The 18,134-nt window shown below is 39.2% G+C and overlaps 2 protein-coding genes across 2 annotated transcripts; one reads left to right on the top strand and one right to left on the bottom strand.

The window, feature by feature from the left end:
- The first annotated feature begins 1,734 nt into the window (after positions 1 to 1,734).
- LOC107777164 (peroxidase 55-like) lies at positions 1,735 to 3,675 on the top strand. The gene is made up of 3 exons (XM_016597149.2): positions 1,735 to 2,129; positions 2,664 to 2,855; positions 2,951 to 3,675. Exons 1-3 carry the CDS (start codon positions 1,833 to 1,835, stop codon positions 3,524 to 3,526), a joined length of 1,065 nt encoding a protein of 354 aa, XP_016452635.1. The 5' UTR covers positions 1,735 to 1,832; the 3' UTR covers positions 3,527 to 3,675.
- A 1,472-nt stretch (positions 3,676 to 5,147) lies between these two features.
- LOC107777168 (protein NUCLEAR FUSION DEFECTIVE 4-like) lies at positions 5,148 to 8,796 on the bottom strand. Its single transcript, XM_075234575.1, has 3 exons — positions 8,300 to 8,796; positions 6,079 to 7,013; positions 5,148 to 5,971 (listed from the first exon to the last, which is right to left on the bottom strand). The coding sequence occupies exons 1-3, from the start codon at positions 8,633 to 8,635 to the stop codon at positions 5,464 to 5,466; spliced, it is 1,779 nt and encodes a 592-aa protein (XP_075090676.1). The 5' UTR covers positions 8,636 to 8,796; the 3' UTR covers positions 5,148 to 5,463.
- Positions 8,797 to 18,134: the final 9,338 nt, after the last annotated feature.

Here is an 18,134-nt window from a genome sequence, read left to right as displayed (position 1 = left end):
TAGGTTGGCTTTTATATGAGTTGTGGGCGTCTAGGGGTCGAAATAACCGAGTCCTAGTCGAAAAAGGACACTTCCCGTCTTGAGCGTCCAGGGCAGCGTGGGGCGCTGGTACTGGCGCTCAAACATTTTGGCCTCTGTAAAGTGTTCCACAGCCAGCGCCCCACGCTGGATGTGGCCCTCAAATTTCCCTTTTTGCGATTTTGTCCCGATTTTGCTCCAATTCACGCCCTTTCGTCCCAAATTGCATCCGAGTGATTCCTACACATAGAAATACCAAAATTTAGTACAAATAATCATATTAAACATCTCAAATCGTCGAGACATGAGTAAAATGTCAGGCGATATATATCAAAATATGCATACATTAAGCCGATTATCACATTCCAGTTGGGTTCTCAATATTTTGGTCAATAGATACAAACTTCCCCTGTTTCCCCCATCTTTTAATTTAATATTATTGCAACGGGAGGATAAATTAATAGCTCCCACATTTGTCTCTTCCAGGCCCCCGCTACACTTCATAAGGCGTAAAACAATTTCTTATTTAGAAAAACCTTGCTTTGAAACAGTGTCCAAAGTTGACATGAAGAAAGTTACTTACCAGCTGCAGATGCACGTCACATTTTGGCTCGTGCTATTATCATTAACAAGTTTTTTTACCTAGAGTTTAATTAACTTATACCGTCAATGGCCTGAGGTTCGATAAATTGTATGACTCTGCACTATAGGTAAATTCAGAATTTTGAGTTTATGAGTTTTGAATTTTTAAAACGATAGCTTATTTTGTTCCGGATAAATTGTTTATACATATACAAGATTTTGGCCAAAGCTACTAGATTATGCCGAACCAATAACTAAAACTCTAGCTCTGCCACTGCTCTACACCATAGTGTGATGTTCTGTTGAAGATGCCATTCTTGAATTGCATATGCTTTACATTTGATCTAAGGAGAAGAAAGGGCACTGAGATCTGGATACATCTTCCGTGTTAATTTATCTCAGATTATCGTCTTTCCCAAATAAGGATCGTTCAGATTATTGTAATCTGATTAGTTAAAGTGTCACTTTCTTAAAGTCACAATAACTTGCTAGTTGGGAGTAGATCAAATTGGGCAACAAAAAAGAAACTACCCTACATGTTCGATGTCACCAAACAACAGGGTTGAATTTTAATTTGCCAATAAGAAACATATTTAAACACTCAGTCGTCACACGCAAAACACGTAGACATTAGCAAGAATAATCAACTTACAAATTATAAAATCCTCAAATTCCAGTAAGAACTAGAATTTGTTTCGATAGTTGAAATTTCCTTTTCTCTCAGCCGTCAGATCTGACTGGTTCGATCATCCGCAAATTATTTACATTTTTTATAACACAAATGTAGTGTAGTGAAAAGAACTAGAATTAACCACTTATACTTAAGGAGGCTAATTAAGGAAATACATATGAAGTATGAAGACGGAAATAGTCACGTGGAGCTACTTAATAGGGTGAGCTGCTTTATTTTAAACGGAGCTCTACCCTCACACTCATTAAAAAATTACTCGTGTTTATACCAAACCACATTAGCTTACTACGATTAAGAGAAAGATTGAGGTGATACAATATATATTAAATAACCATGGTCAGTGACTAAAAGGCATAAAAAAGACAGGTTTCATGAGTTAATTGGTTCGGTGTACGTAAACACTTAGTATGAGTGAATAGAAACTAGGACGACTATAAATGTTAGACCTTTGGAACTTGGAACAAGTATAACGGCCTGTAACAAATAGTGTTACAAGAATCAGCCTTCACCTACCTTCCTCATTACTTTACTTTTAGTATATATGCACAAGTTTGTTTTGCTTTTACAGCCACTGGATGGTAGAGAGGGAAAAGTAAAAGAGAAACTAAAAAAGGGTCAAATTTTCAAAATGGAGAGAAGGAGGGGTTTGTATTTGTTAATTGTGGCAACCTTAAGTATTGTGAGTGGAGCTGAAGGGCAACTAGTAGAGAACTTCTACGGTTTTACTTGTCCAAATGTGGAATTCATGGTTCAGCAGGCTGTGTCTACAAAGTTCAGCCAGACTTTTGTCACTATTCCAGCAACTCTGCGTCTCTTTTTCCATGATTGCTTTGTTGAGGTAACAGCCTAATCTTCTGCTACAATTTGATTGTAGTGTTTTTCCTGCAGCGTCGTAATTTCTTTGTAGAATTAAAATATTGGCACGTCTCAATTGTAACATACAAGAGATCAAGAGAATTATTCTATACTTTGAATAGCTCCCACCACCAATATTCGGTGTCGTCCTGTTTTGGTGGGAAGCAAAAATGTATCTTCTATCAACAATAGGTTTTGCAGGATTCTAGGTGCAAGGAAGTCGAAATACTAACAATAATGCATAGTTTTTTTCTAACTGAGATAAGTATGAACAAAATACAAAGATAAAATTTTTAACACTTTCATCTTCACAAAATTGGTAATATCTTGTATTTGGATGATTATATAAAGCTCATTAAGGCGGTTTAGCTTTCAAGGTAAGAAGATTGGGAAGTTTTACGAATTCTGTAATAGGATATGCTGCTGAGAAAACTATCTCAGTATGTTAACAGATTTGGGATGTCCAGCACTAGAGTTTCAAGTGATCAAGATTTCTCTCTTTTGCATATTTGCTCAGGGATGTGACGCCTCTGTTCTCATAGCTTCACCAAATGGAGACGCGGAAAAAGATTCTTCAGATAATATTTCCCTTGCAGGAGATGGCTTTGACACTGTAATAAAGGCAAAAGAAGCAGTAGAGGCTCAGTGCCCTGGAGTAGTATCATGTGCAGATATTTTAGCCATTGCCACCAGAGATGTTGTAGTGCTGGTAATAAAAGACACAGAAACCATTTTCTCTTTTCATTTACCTTAAAATGTAAACTGTCACTTGACTTACTGATTTCCTTTGGTGAAAACATTCAGGCAGGAGGCCCTGCATACAATGTAGAATTGGGACGTCGCGATGGGCTCATCTCCAAGGCTTCTCGGGTTGCTGGAAAATTGCCAGAACCTCACTTCAATCTCAATCAACTTACAACTATGTTTGCCAACCACAATCTCAGCCAATTTGACATGATAGCTCTTTCTGGTGCTCACACACTTGGCTTCTCTCACTGTGACCGTTTTGCAAACCGTCTCTACTCGTTTACCTCATCCAATCCCGTTGACCCTTCTTTGGATCCCGAATATGCTAAACAACTAATGCAAATGTGCCCTCAAAAAGTAGATCCTTCCATTGCTATAAACATGGATCCTGTGACTCCGAGAACGTTTGACAATGAGTATTACAAGAATCTGGTTGGAGGAAAGGGTTTGTTCACCTCAGATCAGGTGCTCTTCACTGATGAAGCGTCTCAACGCACTGTTAACGATTTTGCTAATAATGCTTTCGAATTTAATGGAGCTTTTGTCACTGCAATGAGAAAACTCGGAAGGGTTGGTGTCAAAACTGGTAATCAAGGTGAAATAAGACTGGACTGCACCAGGTTCAACTCATGAGGCCCAAGTTCTAGCCTTCAACGAAAGGAAAAAAAAAATGATACTTTGTAAATCCATGTTAGAAATGCGAAAAGTTGAAATAATTTGTTTTTGGCAATATATTTGATGTAACTGGCTAAATAAATCACGTGTTTTGAGTTTTGCAATAATTCTTATACCAGACACTTATATGAGCTGAGTGGAACCATATGAATGGTATAATTAGTGAGTTGAAACAAGTAACGGGTTTAACATAAAGATACCCTAATCCAATCTGTGTTACTGACTTTAATCTTGACCTGCACCTGGTGCAATAATTTGCATCATCCGCAAGCATGAACATAGTTATAGAATGTTTGGCCAAGCTTCTAAAATCTGCTTATTTTGAGAAGTGCTTTTAAAAAAAATACTTTTGGTGAGAATCGATTTGTGTTTGACTAATTAATTTGAAAAACACTTTTGAGCAGTAATTAATGTTTTGCCAAGTTTTTGAAAACTGTTTCTAAGTGTATTTTTCTCAAAAGTGCTTCTCAGAAAAGTGCTTTTAGAGAGAAACTACATTTTTCTGCTTCTCAAAATCTGCTTCTGCTTCTTCTCAAAAACACTTTCTTTCCTTCTAAAAGTTTGGCCAAACAACTCATTTTTTGGTCTAAAGCACTTTTGGCCCACAAAAAAGCTTGGCCAAACATGCTATTAATCTGCTTGTATCTCATGGTACTGGTTAGGGGTGTACAAACCGCACCAAACCGAAAAGTCAAACCAAACTGATTAAAAAACCCGACTAGATTTGGTTTGGTATTGATTAAAACAAACCCGAACCAAACCGACATATAAATATATAACTTTTATATATTTTTAAGACTTTACATAGAATTTTCTTTACTAAAATTCTAGAAATATTTGGGATACTCTTATGGGATGTAATATTTAATAGAATACGAAGTACTCCATTTTTATTAACCTTAAGTAATGGGTATATGATCATTTTCTTATCAAGTGTTACTGAAATTCATTAATCTCTTTTTTCTTCCATGTTTATTTGTTAAGATTTATTATATTCTTATATTTTTTTCAAATTTGAAGTGGTATTTCGACAATCTAAATTTAAATAGAACATATCATTAATTAGGTATCATATTGATTTTTTTGTTTAATTAGTAAATTAGTTTAACCTTGAAAGTATATATCAACGAAAAATTATTGTCAGGCGACTAAAAAAGTAACTATCATATGTTATTAATAAAATTCTCCCATAAAATTATTTTAATAGATCATATGTTTGTCAATTTTTTCAATTTTTACTAAACATATATTTACTTATAAAAAATTTAACAAAGTAAGATTGAAATAATATTCATGTAACAAAAAAACCCGAAAAACCCGACAAAACCGAACCAATCCAAACCGATATAGTTGGTTTGGTTTGGTTTGGTTTTAATAAAAAACGACCCGACCCGGTCCATATACACCCCTAGACTACTGGTATTTAGCTAGACGCCATTACCATCAGCTATCACGATTCATGACTTTCTTCAGAATAGCAAGCGGTCAATGGCACTGGACTACAACCTGTGCGTTGTGCAGTGTAAAGCATTTCACCCATTAAAAGAACTTGGTGCAAGGATAATCTACAGAAATAAAGTTTAAAAAATGGAAGATCTCATTCAATAAATGATGGTTGACAACCAGAATAAAACAATGTCAAGTTTCAATTACAATGCAAAATATACACCAATCAATAATTGCAATCAAACATTTATCTCACATTACGAGGAACAGCTTCTAACACCACAAAAGGCAGTTGCGCCATCTCCATTGTTGCTTGCTCTCATCGAGGAGGAAGTTTTCTGGTTATGGCTAACAATGTCACCTCAGTGAAAGGCTTGGATCCATAAGCTGGTTGAGAGTATCTGTGCAAACTACTCAAACTTCTATCCAAGCTTCACTTGACAGATGGATTATGTACGAGATTTTCCATAAAGCTGATTGTATACAGCCTTGGTTCGATAAACTAGAATCATGCTAAGACAAGCAGCAATAATGCAGAGTCCACATAGTATTAAGGAAGTCAAGAAGAAGCATATGGCACCTTCACACTTTAGAGGTTCCTCCACAGCTAGAAAACTTGACAAAATAGATGCCCCATTCCATTGGCTGGGATGACGCTCTTGAGCTTGCTTTGCAGCTTCACTGTCATATATGCTACTAGCAATAATACCTGAGAATACTAATGAACCAGCTGGGTTCGCAACAGTGAGGAAATTGTACAAAGCTCCAAAATTCTTTAAGCCAAACAATTCAGAAGCAGCAGCTGGCACAATAGCCCAATGAGCTCCATACCCGAGCCCGACCAGAAGAGTACCAATGTACATAGCCCCTGGCCAGCCCATAGCAAAGAAGAAATGCCCGAATGCCATTATAACTTGGGCAACAGCCATGGCTGCATGTCTTGGGTAGGCGTAATCCCTGTTTTGTCAATAGGACAAGGTCGTATAAGAAAAAAATTCATTGAAATGAAGAACATTGTAAAGTTCAGTCAATATCATCAATATGTAAGAAGCAATGTCATGTACCTCACAATTATTTCAGAAAAGTATCCACCCCCAATACGACCGAGGAAGTTCCATATGCTGATCATGGAAACAAATACATGTGTGTTATCATATCCTAAAGATTGGCTCATCTGACCCAAGTTATCAATCACAGTCAAACCAGATCCAGATCCTAAAAGTAGTGAGAAAAATATAATCCAAAGGTCTGCCTTTATCAAAGCCTGCATTAAGGTAAAGTCCTCCCCTCTATGGGGGCCCCGCCTTCTTTTGATCCTCACTGCTCCTTCTGCGGCTGCTTGAGCTAGTTTTGTTTGCAGTTGGGCAATTCTTTTTTGCCTTTCTAATGCTGGAAGCAAGTCTACGTCCTTAGGCTTCTCATCTTCAACCTCACTAAATATAATTTCCTGATCATCATTATGTTTAGATACACCAGGATCTTGTTTTTGTGACTCAGATAGAAGAGTCTCTTCTGATGGTCCTCTTGTCGCTTGAGAGAAGCTCAAGGAGATGGGAATCATCACCGGGATTACCAATAGAACGAATAAAATAGCTGTGAAGATTGTAGTGACGGTGTGACTCACGTCAACAAGGTCTTGAACAAGCATGACACCCATCAGGTAAGAAGCCAAAATAATACAAATGCTGTAAATTAATGAAAAGCTGAATCCATCAGAAGGTCTGACTTGTCTGTGGCCACCAACAGGCCTGATTAAAAACATGAGAGCAATAACCACCATTGCAGGTCCAACGGCAACCATAAATATAAGTGAAGCATGATCTGGGGAATGGATCAACGCATATATCTGAGTCATAATTGCACCACCCAAGCCAGCGAATCCCTTAAGTATTCCCACAACAGGACCGCGACTTTTAGGGAAATTTTGCACACATGAGACAAGTGCGGCTGTATTAAAGTAGGTTTCGCCATTTGTACCTATAAATATAAGAATGCACATCTGCAGAGAAATAGCTGAAATAAGTCAATTATCAGACAAAACTAGAAGTACACGCCAAGGTAGTGATCTAAAAGAAACACATACAAGTTATGCAAATATGCCATGGATATGGCCCAAATTGTTTATAGCAGTCAGTAAATAAACGATTTGATCCATCAAATAAAATTATAGTGAATAACATCTTCGGGTGAACTGCCAGACATACTTCGAGAAGGGCATTCAGCTACACAATAGAAAACAAGCATTGTTTTTTTTTTTTTCGGATAAGGAGAAAAGAAGCATTGTTCTTGCCCATGCATACTAGGAAAATGGTAAAAATTGGACATCGGTTCAGTTTTGTGCTCCTTCATTGATTCAAAGACATATGCAATCTTTGCCTTCACTAATTACACTCCGAGAGGAAATGATAGATGATGGAGTTTCATGCTGACAAAATCGTGAAGAGCAGGCAAGCTGATAATTATTTGGTTCACAAGTAAAACCCATTGCTCTTCAACCTTAATCCAGACTTGTAACTTTAATTATATTTGAAGTTCTTCAAAAATAGAAATGTCAGATTGATGAAACTCAATGTAGATAGAGCAGCAGGTTCTTCTTGCCTACCTGAGTTCAAGGCCTTAAATTTCAGAAAAAGCAAATCAAATACCCTAATAGTAAGTTGATGACTGTAACTAGTGCAATGGATTGCATAATTCAGGAGCACCAAGACCAAATTTGAACTGAAAGTTTGATACTCAAGAAGCAAAATTGCAATTCAGAAGACAGAAATGAGACGTCAATAGACTTATAAACCCCTGATATTACAATAGTAACCTCATAACTCGATTTGAGCATCGCGGTAGAGCCAGTAATTTATATAAGGAGATTCAAAATGTATTAGAATGTCATAATTGAGACTTGAACTTACGACTCAAAGCAACTTTTGGACCCCCTTTACCACTACACTAGAATTTTCTCCTATGCTAAAGGGGATTCAATGGTTTATATATAACCAAAAGATACATTTTTATCCATTCTGCACACTATAACCTTTTGATGAAGGGGATTCGATTAAACCCCTTTCTCCCTTACTAGCTCTGCCCCTGCTAATTACGTGAGAATTGACTACTACAAGGTGATCCAATATCAAATCAAAGGGTTTTACAATATCAAAGGGATAGCTAAAGGGACAGGGAAAGACCCTTTTCAATGAAAAAAAGTACTATAAATAAAGAAACTTTTGAAAAGTTTGAAATCAGCAACAAACAAATTGGCTAAAGAGATGATGAAAAGAGATAGGTACTCACAACCCATAAGGGAAGAGTAGGAGATCGACCGGTGACGATGAGCCAAACCCAGCCATAACCAATAAAATTCTGAATAGCACCCACAAGAAGAGTTGCCCATAACGGCAAGATTTCAGATAAAGTTCCAGCCAAAAATCCAACACTATCTCCCAAGTCCTTAGCCACACCCAAACGTGAAAGTTGCCTCTGATTATAATTAAGAGAGCTTTTAATGATCGGAGAAATGCTGCCGAATAAATATCCAATTCCAGCAAAACTCTGAATCCACATTGCTGCAACGAATACGAGCCATCTATTGTTGAAGAATAAACAGAGTTTCTCTTTCAAACGAACCATTTGAAACAATTAAGAGTCTTTCAGATTATCTCTAGAATCTCTCTTGGGGGAAGTCAAAGAACCTGGCTATGTTTCACCTTTTTCTTTTGTAATGAAGAACAAGCACGAAGGTCGGAGTATAAAATAAGATATATATTTTGGGTCCAATGATGTTTTGTATTGGATGCATAATGCATTTCGGTGATATAAATAAACCAATAAAAATAAAAAAGGCCAACTTGAGCAAAGAAAAATTGTCGCCCATTAAATTAAATAAGCTAAAAAAATATGGCAGGGAAGATAACGTTGAAACGTCACTCATTTCTTGTGAATTGTGATGATCCATGACCTTTCAAAGATAATACAGTAAAATGTTTCATTTTCAGTATAATATTTGTTAGAGATGAAACAAAATGGAGAGCACTATTGCATTCGCAAGACCAGTAGTGACGGCGGCACGGCGCTGTGGATTTGTGTTACGTCAACTTCATGCTGAGTTCTTGTATCGGGAGATTTGCAAATTTTGGGTAACTACTTATAAATTAAATAATTTATTTTAATAAATAAAATTAAAGTAAATATATAAATTATTAAATCATGATTATTTGATAACAGAATCAATATTGTTGAACCAAAAGCACCTTCATTCCTACATAAATGGTGGATGCACAAATCCACAATGTTTCATGTTGCTTTCTATCACATTGTCAAATTGGACATAATTTTGATTTTTATCATGCTATACTAGTATATGCATATAAAATATATTGGGATTATGACTTACGAAAAGAATCTTTTTGTTTGCTGGATATCTTATTCGTACATAGCTTCTTTTTTATTTTCGAACCTCTAAAAAGTAATAGATATAGTTAGAAAAGGTCAAATATTTAATGATTACAAATGTGTGTATGAAAAATATGTATCTTTTATTCATTGATTTGTTGCAACTATGAGAATTAATTTTTATATTGTGCATTACAGTATTAAAAAGCTATTTTCTTAAATGAATACTGGGATAAATATTTCTGCTTTAAGCTGTAAATCCAGCAGTATTAGGTCTATTACTTAACCACTACTCCTTATTACGGACACGAAATGTGGCAAAGAGACGAGCAGATCTTAAGATGAACTTTTATGTGGCTTGATCTGCTTCACTGACAAATAGTAAGCTGTATTGTCTGCCGTTAAGGGACATTTTTATTTGGGTATTAAAATTGGAGAGGAAACATGACATTAACGAGCCATTATACTGCCTCTTCTAAAATTTAGATGTTCTTATCAATGTAAAATAATTAAATTTTGTTGTATGCCAAAGAAAAAAGGTTCAAGTGGATCCAATGTATCATTTTTATTACAAATAAATTACTAAAAGATGTTAAGAAGCGTAAAGATTAAAAATATCTTTTAAAAATAGACATCATTGGGGAAAAGAAATTAGAGAATGAAATTAATTGGAACAAGGACAATATTAGTTTTCTTTGACCACGTGCAGCCGACAGACGTTCCAGAAAATAGAGGAATAAAACGTTTTATTTGGATCCGATGCCAATAATAGCATGTGGGTTTGATTAGCCGCAGCTTCCACTTGGACCCAAGCTGTCCCAACCACAGAAATACGATGGCACTCGTTTTCTGAAGGTTAGTGTTTTTTTTTTTTTCGAATGTTGGTTTTAAAGTGTATAAATTAGAAAATATTGAGATTGATTATTATATATTTTTTACTCTTTCATTTTAATTTATGTAATATAATTTGATTCCACACAAAATTTATGGAAAAAAAACTTTTAAAACTTGTTATTCTAAAGTTTAAAGAGTAAAAGCTTTGTGGTATCATATCATTAGTATGATTATAAATTTTTCTTATTAAAGTAATATAGATAAATAAAAAATTTAAAATTAAATTATTTTCAAATATATAACTGTATCATTCTTTCGAAAAAGAATTAATAAATAAAATGTGTTATATATATTAAAACAGGGGGGAAAGTATAATTTTCTTAGATAGATATGTATATTTGCTTTCTTAGGAATGTCATGAAATCAATGTTCGAATTCATACTGATAATTAAAATGTCTTGAGCCTCAGACTCGAATTTTGCATTCTTTTTAGTTCTAATTAATGTGTTATAGAACTTCTATAATAGAAGTAGCAACAGTAAGGTGTCCGATAAGTATTTAGGAAATTAACTTACAAAAATTTAGTACCCATTTCCCATAGAACTTCCAAAAATTATACGAGTATCTAATATTTGTCCACCCATTTCTGGTTAAAAGCACTTCTCCGACTCGTGTGAATAGTGATAATTAAAAATTGAGTCAAAATCATAGATAGGCTTAGATTTGGGACTTGGAGCCATTTTTATTTTTCTAACTTTTTTCGTTTAATTAGCAGTAGGACATGTATGTATGGAAAGGTTACGATCTTTCAAGCTTAATCGTCCCTAAGAATGTAATTCACATCCAATAAGTCGCTTTGGATAACTAGTAAAATGCTTGGCAGATTTTTCATCTGTCCAAGCTTGGTGGACATAGTTATTCGGTATCTATACTAATAAGAGATAGCGAAAACCTCATGAAATTAATTAAGATGCAAGTAAATTAGCCCGAATATCATAGTAATAATAACATGCTGCAATGAGAAAGTATTTCTACATGTCAAAACCCCTGTGTTTTACTGTGATTACGTTTCTTGTTTATTATTTTTCGAGCAATTAGCATGAAATTTAATTTTTAAAAATTAAACAAATTATTTAGGGGAAAATGACTCATTTGAGGACAAGTTTCAGTCCTTCGGGCTATTGTCCTTGAAAAGTATTTAGACACAAACTTTATAAAAGTCAGTTCTAAACTTTGAACTTGTTCAACTTATATTTCAATTCTATACGCTTTCACTTAGTTTTCAATTTGTTCACAAGTTAAATAACAAGCTTTCAAGTTGTTCACGACTTATTATTTATTCGGTCATTAACTTAAAAACGGATAACAGTTGAATTTATATGTAGTTTTACGGATATGTGGATTAATTCAATACAAGTGATTAATGACGTTAGATTAAGCAGATGAAAGACATAATAAATAACCAAATCAATGATAAGAGTGATCCCGGGCTCGGTTAAAGGCCCAATGAAGAACCTGCCTTCGATTCCAAGCTTGCACTTACGAAGAACTTAAGAACAAAAATACGAACTTTGAACAACAAAGAGAATTGAAGTAAATTGCTTTGGTATGCATGTTACAATGTGTTTGATGAATAATAGGCCTCCCCTTTATCTAGTAGGGAAATTTTACCCTAAGTACAATCCTAAGAAAGGTAAAAATCTTCCATTTCGCTAATCACTCATTTTCTGCCGATACGGGCCGATATTCACGTCGTGATATCTGGTTGGGCACGGACATCACAGCCCTTTGTTAGTCGTGTGCGGTTATCTGGTAATGCTCTCCGAGGTCTTGAGGTTCGAACCGGTCCCGGAGGACGTGGTCCCGATGCTCCCGAGGGCAGGTGTTTTGCTCGAGCCCTAATACGAGAGGCTCCTCATTCTAACTCCGATTCATTACGATCACGTTCCTGCTCCGTTTGCCTCACCGGAAACCTGGGATGCTCACTGGATTCGATTTTACCCATATATAGATAGTCCCCTTGTTTCTCAGAGAGTAGGCTTGCCGAAACGATGGAAAACGACAGATGACTCTGGTTCCTTCCTTCGTACGTTATGACGAATGAGCCGAAACGTACCGTCAGTCGCGTCGTTCTAACTTCGGACACGTGTCGCTAATCGACATGTTGCCCCCGAATGTGAAGCGTCGGCTGTTTCCCTATTAAAGCTTCCTCCCTTTGTTCTTTTTCTACTTTCCGACTAAATTACTACCTTCGAACTTTCTAGCCTTCATCAAGCCTTTTTCAAACCTTCATATCTTCATCCTTATTCTTCAATTTCCATAGTAATCTCCATATTTTCCTCAAATTTTCATACTGAGTTCTTCATCTTCAAAACCCGGTTTCCCAAAACTTTGTATTCTTTCCTCAAATTTTTAAACACTCCCCTCGATGACAATGGCCAAAACATCGAAAACCGTTCCTCAACAAGTTGCCTCTTCATCTTCTCAATCGGCCACTAGTACTGAAGCGGTTGCCCCTGAAGTGGTCGCCCTCGAAGTGGCTTCCCCCGTTGTGATTGCTAATGAACTGGCGACCGAGCCTCCCTTGACAGTGTTCATTCCCGGTGGCTGCTCAATTGCAGATGACTTTAAAGTCGAGAAGCCTTCACGCAAATAGGATCGGGGTGAAGAATTCTCGAAGTACATATGTTCTATGACTGAAGATGTTCTTCCCATAGTTCGTAAGGACTGCAATTGGGAAGGCAAGAACGTAGTAGTCCCCGGGCCCGAGGACGCCGTTACTACCCACGTGGATGGGTACTTAAGTGTTTATACTTATACCTTCACACTGGGCCTGGTGAACCCGATCGTACTGGACTTTTGCAAGAGGTACGGGGAGTGCCTCAGGCAAATCCATCCATCGTTGTGGAGGATTATGACCCTCCCTCGCTACTTCGTGAACAAGATTGAATCTCGTCGGTTCACGATCGATCACCTGCTCCGATTATACAATCCCCGAATGTTCCGAGAGGGACTGATCAAGCTTACCCACCGAGCCAGCAAGGCCCCATTCTCGAGTATCGACGAAGACCGAGACCGGGGCTAGCAGGGACGCTTTGTCCGAGTAAAAATCGAGGATTTGATCCCCCCTGAATACATGCCATTTTCTGAGAAGCGGAATGCGTCTCGTAAGTGCAACCCCTCTTTAAACATCAAAATTCTTTTTCTTCGATTTCTATCTTCTCATTCATGCTTATGATTGTATATCTGTTGCCCAGGTTCCGAATGCGGTTCCCCGGTTAAAGGATGGATTGAGGGCATCTGTACTCAGATGTCGTACTTCGAGCGCACATGGCGTGGACTCTCGAAAAGCTTATGTGAGGCCCATTCTCATGGTAAGGCCTCTTTCTGAGTAGCCAATACTACTTTTCTACCTTTTATTATACTAACTCCTCTTCCCTTTGTTATTGCAGGTTTGCATAAGACCACCAAGCTTAGGCCTTCGGAAGGGGATGAGGATGTGCCCCCGTCCATTGATCCCTTTGTTGCTGCCACGGAGGGAAAAAAGAAGAGGAAGAGAAAACCTTCGGGCTCCCCGGGCTCTGAGGTGAAGAAACCAAAGAAACGGGTGCTCTGCAATCCCATGAGGGGCTCCAGTTCCCGGGTGCCGGACTCCGACTCCCTTCTCCGGCTTAGGGACGAGCCGGAGGATGAATCTTTTTTTGTTACCCATGGGATGACCTATCCCGGGGACTCGGATGCATCCGAGGGGGAGACTCGTGAGATCGACCCCCCTAAAACTCAAAAGGCCGACGTGGATACCCGGGGTGAAACTCCCTAGGATGTCGGCTCCACTCCAAAGGAAGCGCCCGGTGTAATTGAAATCTTGGGGATGCCCTCTTACACTGAGTCCATGCTCGAGGAGGCCCAAGCGAGAAAGGAGAAGTCCAATGAGGGGGTCTATGGTGCGGAAGATCCCCTTCACTCCTTTTTCGACGGTGTGAACTTGACTGCTTTGGAAGACTTCTCCGGCATGCATGACCTGGAAGTTTCGAAGAAGGACACATCCTCAAAAGCAGGCAGGCCGAGCTCGAGCCCAAAGTTGATCGACCAGCTCCCTACTTCGAGTGTGGACCCAGGTTGCAAGAGATCGATTATACTGACCGTCCCGGAGGATGCCCGAGTTTTGTACGCTTCTGTAGGGGTAGCTAGCTACCTCTGATGCCTGGTGACCGAGGAGGACCAGGCAAAAATGAATGAGGTGAACGTGCATGCCTTTTCAATGAGGCGCAGCAGGCGCTGAACCGGATAAGCCATCGTTTCCTTCCATCGGTCTATTATTATCTGTGTTTGATGTTTCTCACATTTTTTGCCCTTTTGCAAGCCTCGGTACTTCACTATGAGAGTTTCCTTCGGTACCAGGTTGAGGTCAATCAACTCGAGCTCGAGATCAAGGAGATTGCCCAAAAAAGGGACATGTAAAAGCTTCTTAGTGAGCAACAAGAGGGGGTCGCCAAGAACCCCCAGGCCGAGCTGGATGCAGCTCAGAAAGAAGCATCGGCCTTATGGCAGGAGCACACTGACTTAGAGAAAAAGGTAAAGGTTTTTGAAGTTAGAAATGAGGGTCCGGTCGCAGAGGCTAAAAATAATACTTTGCATTCCAGTAGAAGATCGACAAGATCGACCAACTCCACAAGGAGATAGACGAGATGCAAGCAATGGCCGACGGGTGGAAAAACAAGATGGGCCTGCTGGCCTCGGAGAAGGAGACCGCCGAGGCCAAGCTGTCTTCGGTGGAAGTTCAGCTTCGGGTGGCGAAGGAGAAGACTGATACACGGGCTCAACAAAATGAGGATCTCCAAGCACGACTGGGCTCGGCCATCGCCGAACGGGATTCCCTTAGTAAGGAGCTCAAAGTAACAAGGTCCAGGTTGGAAGTAACCTCATCTGATGTTGACGAGATGGTGGCCCAAAACAAGGCCGATGTTGAAGCAACCGAGCCCCGCCTGAAGACTACTGCTGAGTACATAAGTTAGCTATCCCGAAGGGAGACCCTCGAATAAATACATGCTCGAGGCTTTGACCTATCTACCGAGATTGAGGAGGCAAAAAGATTCGAGGTCAAGTCCAAGAAACTAGCTGAACTCCGAGGTGAAGAGGGCTCCGAGGGCTCTGAAGAATCCGAAGGCCCCGACGATTCTGGTGACGAGTCGGGTTCCGGTGAAGACTAGGCATAGATGCCTTTAGATATTTGTTTTGTTTATGTATCATGTACATATATTTTGTCAAGACCGTTTTTATTAGGCCTTTGTAAAGATATTTCGGAATATATAAAAAAATTCCCTTTTGGAAATTTTCAAGTCTATTATCTTAGCATCTTATTACAATTGCAAACATTTCTAATGCCTTAGCACATAATCAAACGTAGTTGTTTTTCAGAGGTCTGAACAAAACCTGTCCTCGATGCAATTTTTGCTCGAAACTTGTGGAAACTCGGAGTGACCGGAAATTTCCCCAAGATGCTTGCTTATGTGTTTTTAGACTATATTTTTGCTGTGGGTAACCTTTGAACAAATTTAGAATTTTCTTGAAGGCCTTATGTTTTGATTATGGGTTTCGGACGTCTCCGAATCATTTTTCGGGTGGCCGTAGCCTTTTATGTTGAGGCACTGCCTAATAGGTTTTGTACCTTCGAGTTTCGATAACCCAAGCCGCCTAAACTTATTTCGAACAACAGTCCCCGAGTTGGGGTAGCCCTTTGGGCTCGGATAGGGGTGCCCCTTGGGCTCGATAGTTTTAAGAAGCAAAAGTGCGTATTAGCAAAGCAGAAACTTTCTTTCATTTTTGTGTGTAACATACAAGATTTTAAGCTTGTAAAAGCTCGTATTATGGCTAAGGTGGCCTACGCGGGCACGGTTCACTTGACCGTTTGGCCCTTACAATAAATCCTAACCACCGATCCTAGACTGTTCGAGCACAAAGTTTCCTTCCTTGCTATAAATCTTTGAACCGAGGGTGATGGCCCCCAGTATTCGAGGCCGATCTCAAGAGGTCTCGGATACTTTTGATGCGACCATTGACTCCGATTTAAAACCGTTCTTCGATTATAAGTTAGCACGATTTATTATTGCCTCGTTAAAAACCTTGATGAAAAATCCATTTGGGACAAAACCGGTTCAAGGAAAAAATAGTGCAATGCGTGCTTTCAGACCTAACAACCACATTTTCCTTTGGTTGTTGCCTACAAGTGTTAGTCCAATTCGTAATATTTTTAAAAAAGTGAATGAGATCGTACCTTAGCAGTAGTGCCATTTTAAGTGCGCCACATTTCAGCTGTTCGGTAGATGTGCACCGTTTCCTGCTGCGAATTTATATAAACATTTACCGGTAATCCCAATGACCCGGTATGGTCCTTTCCAATTCGGTCTCATCTTCCCTTTGTTCGGGTTCCGGGTGTTTAGTGTTACTTTTCTTAACACCAAGTCCCCGATATTGAAGTGTCGGAGGTTGGCTCTTCGGTTGCAGTATCTTTCTATCCACTGTTTCTGGGCGGCCAACCGGAGTAGGGTGGCCTCATGCCTCTCATCCAATAGTTCCAGGCTCGTGCTCATGGCTTCATCGTTTGATTCTTCGGTCGCATATCGGAACCCGAGGCTCGGTTCTCCCACCTCGACCAGTATTAGTACTTCGGCACCGTAGACCAACAAAAATGGATTAGCCCCTATACTTAGATTTTGAGGTCGTACGGTATGCTCACAAGACTTCGGGCAGAATTTCCTTCTATTTCCCTTTGGCATCGGTCAACCTTTTCTTAAGGTTTTGAAGTATGGTCTTGTTCATAGACTCCGCCTGTCCGTTTTCACTAGGGTGATAGGGTGTTGACAAGATCTTTTTGATCTTATGGTCCTCGAAAAATTTACTTACCTTGCTGGTGATGAACTGCTTCTCGTTATTACACACTATCTCGGCTGGTATACCAAACCGGCATATTATGTGGTCCCAAATGAAGTCGATGACTTCTTTTTCCCGGACTTTGTCGAATGCTTGAGCTTCGAACCACTTAGAGAAATAGTCAGTCATGAATAGTATAAATTGAGCCTTACCGGGTGCCCATGATAGAGGACTGACAATGTCCATTCCCCATTCATGAACGGCCAAGGCAACATAACCGAAAGTTGTAACTCCCCGGGTTGATGGATCATTGGTGCATGCCTCTGACAACCGTCTGATCTCCGTACAAAGTCCTTCGCATTTTTCTCCATGTCGATCCAGTAATAGCCGGCTCTGATTATCTTACGAACCAAAGATTTCGCCCCCGAATGATTTTCGTAGGTGCCCTCGTGAACTTCCCTCAAAACATATTCGGTATCTCCCGGCCACAAGCATATGGCGAGTGGGCCATCGTACGTTCTTCTGAACAGAGTACCTTCGGACAGGCTAAACCTGGCTGCCTTCGTGTGTAGAGCTCTCGATGTTTTAGGATCCGAGGGCAACTTCCCAGTCTTCATGTAGTCTATATACTTGTTTACCCAATCCCAAGTTAAACTCGTTGAGTTTATCTCGGCATGGCATTCTTCCACTACTAATTTCTTCCAAAGCTTGTTGGCACTCCGGGTCCACAAAAAGTTATTCTTCTTTTTCAATAACGAGAAGAACTAATAGCTCTTATCGGAGGACCTTGATATGAACCGGCCCAAGGTGGCTATGCGCCCGATTAGCCTCTGAATGGCCTTGACATTGTCAACCACGATGATGTCCTCTATAGCTTTGATTTTACTGGGATTGATCTCTATCCCTCGGTTGTACACCACGAATCCAAGGAACTTCCCGGATCCGACCCCAAATGTGCAATTCTCCGGGTTCAGCTTCATATTGTATTCTTTCAGTATGTTGAAGGTTTCTTGCAAATGTTCCAAATGGTCCT

Source organism: Nicotiana tabacum, chromosome 17, assembly GCF_000715075.1.
Source record: "Nicotiana tabacum cultivar K326 chromosome 17, ASM71507v2, whole genome shotgun sequence".
Classification (NCBI taxonomy): domain Eukaryota; kingdom Viridiplantae; phylum Streptophyta; class Magnoliopsida; order Solanales; family Solanaceae; genus Nicotiana; species Nicotiana tabacum.
This window is presented reverse-complemented; position numbering and strand designations above follow the sequence as displayed.

What these genes read in the sequence shown, in the direction of transcription:
- LOC107777168 (XM_075234575.1), bottom strand. Translation starts at nt 8,635, where the DNA reads ATGGTTCGTTTGAAAGAGAAACTCTGTTTATTCTTCAACAATAGATGG. An exon ending in CTACTCTTCCCTTATGGGTT is followed by an intron (nt 7,014 to 8,299) that starts GTGAGTACCTAT and finishes ATTTCTCTGCAG; the next exon opens with ATGTGCATTCTTATATTTAT. An exon ending in TTTTCTGAAATAATTGTGAG is followed by an intron (nt 5,972 to 6,078) that starts GTACATGACATT and finishes TTGACAAAACAG; the next exon opens with GGATTACGCCTACCCAAGAC.
- LOC107777164 (XM_016597149.2), top strand. Translation starts at nt 1,833, where the DNA reads ATGCACAAGTTTGTTTTGCTTTTACAGCCACTGGATGGTAGAGAGGGA. An exon ending in TCCATGATTGCTTTGTTGAG is followed by an intron (nt 2,130 to 2,663) that starts GTAACAGCCTAA and finishes ATATTTGCTCAG; the next exon opens with GGATGTGACGCCTCTGTTCT. An exon ending in CCAGAGATGTTGTAGTGCTG is followed by an intron (nt 2,856 to 2,950) that starts GTAATAAAAGAC and finishes GAAAACATTCAG; the next exon opens with GCAGGAGGCCCTGCATACAA.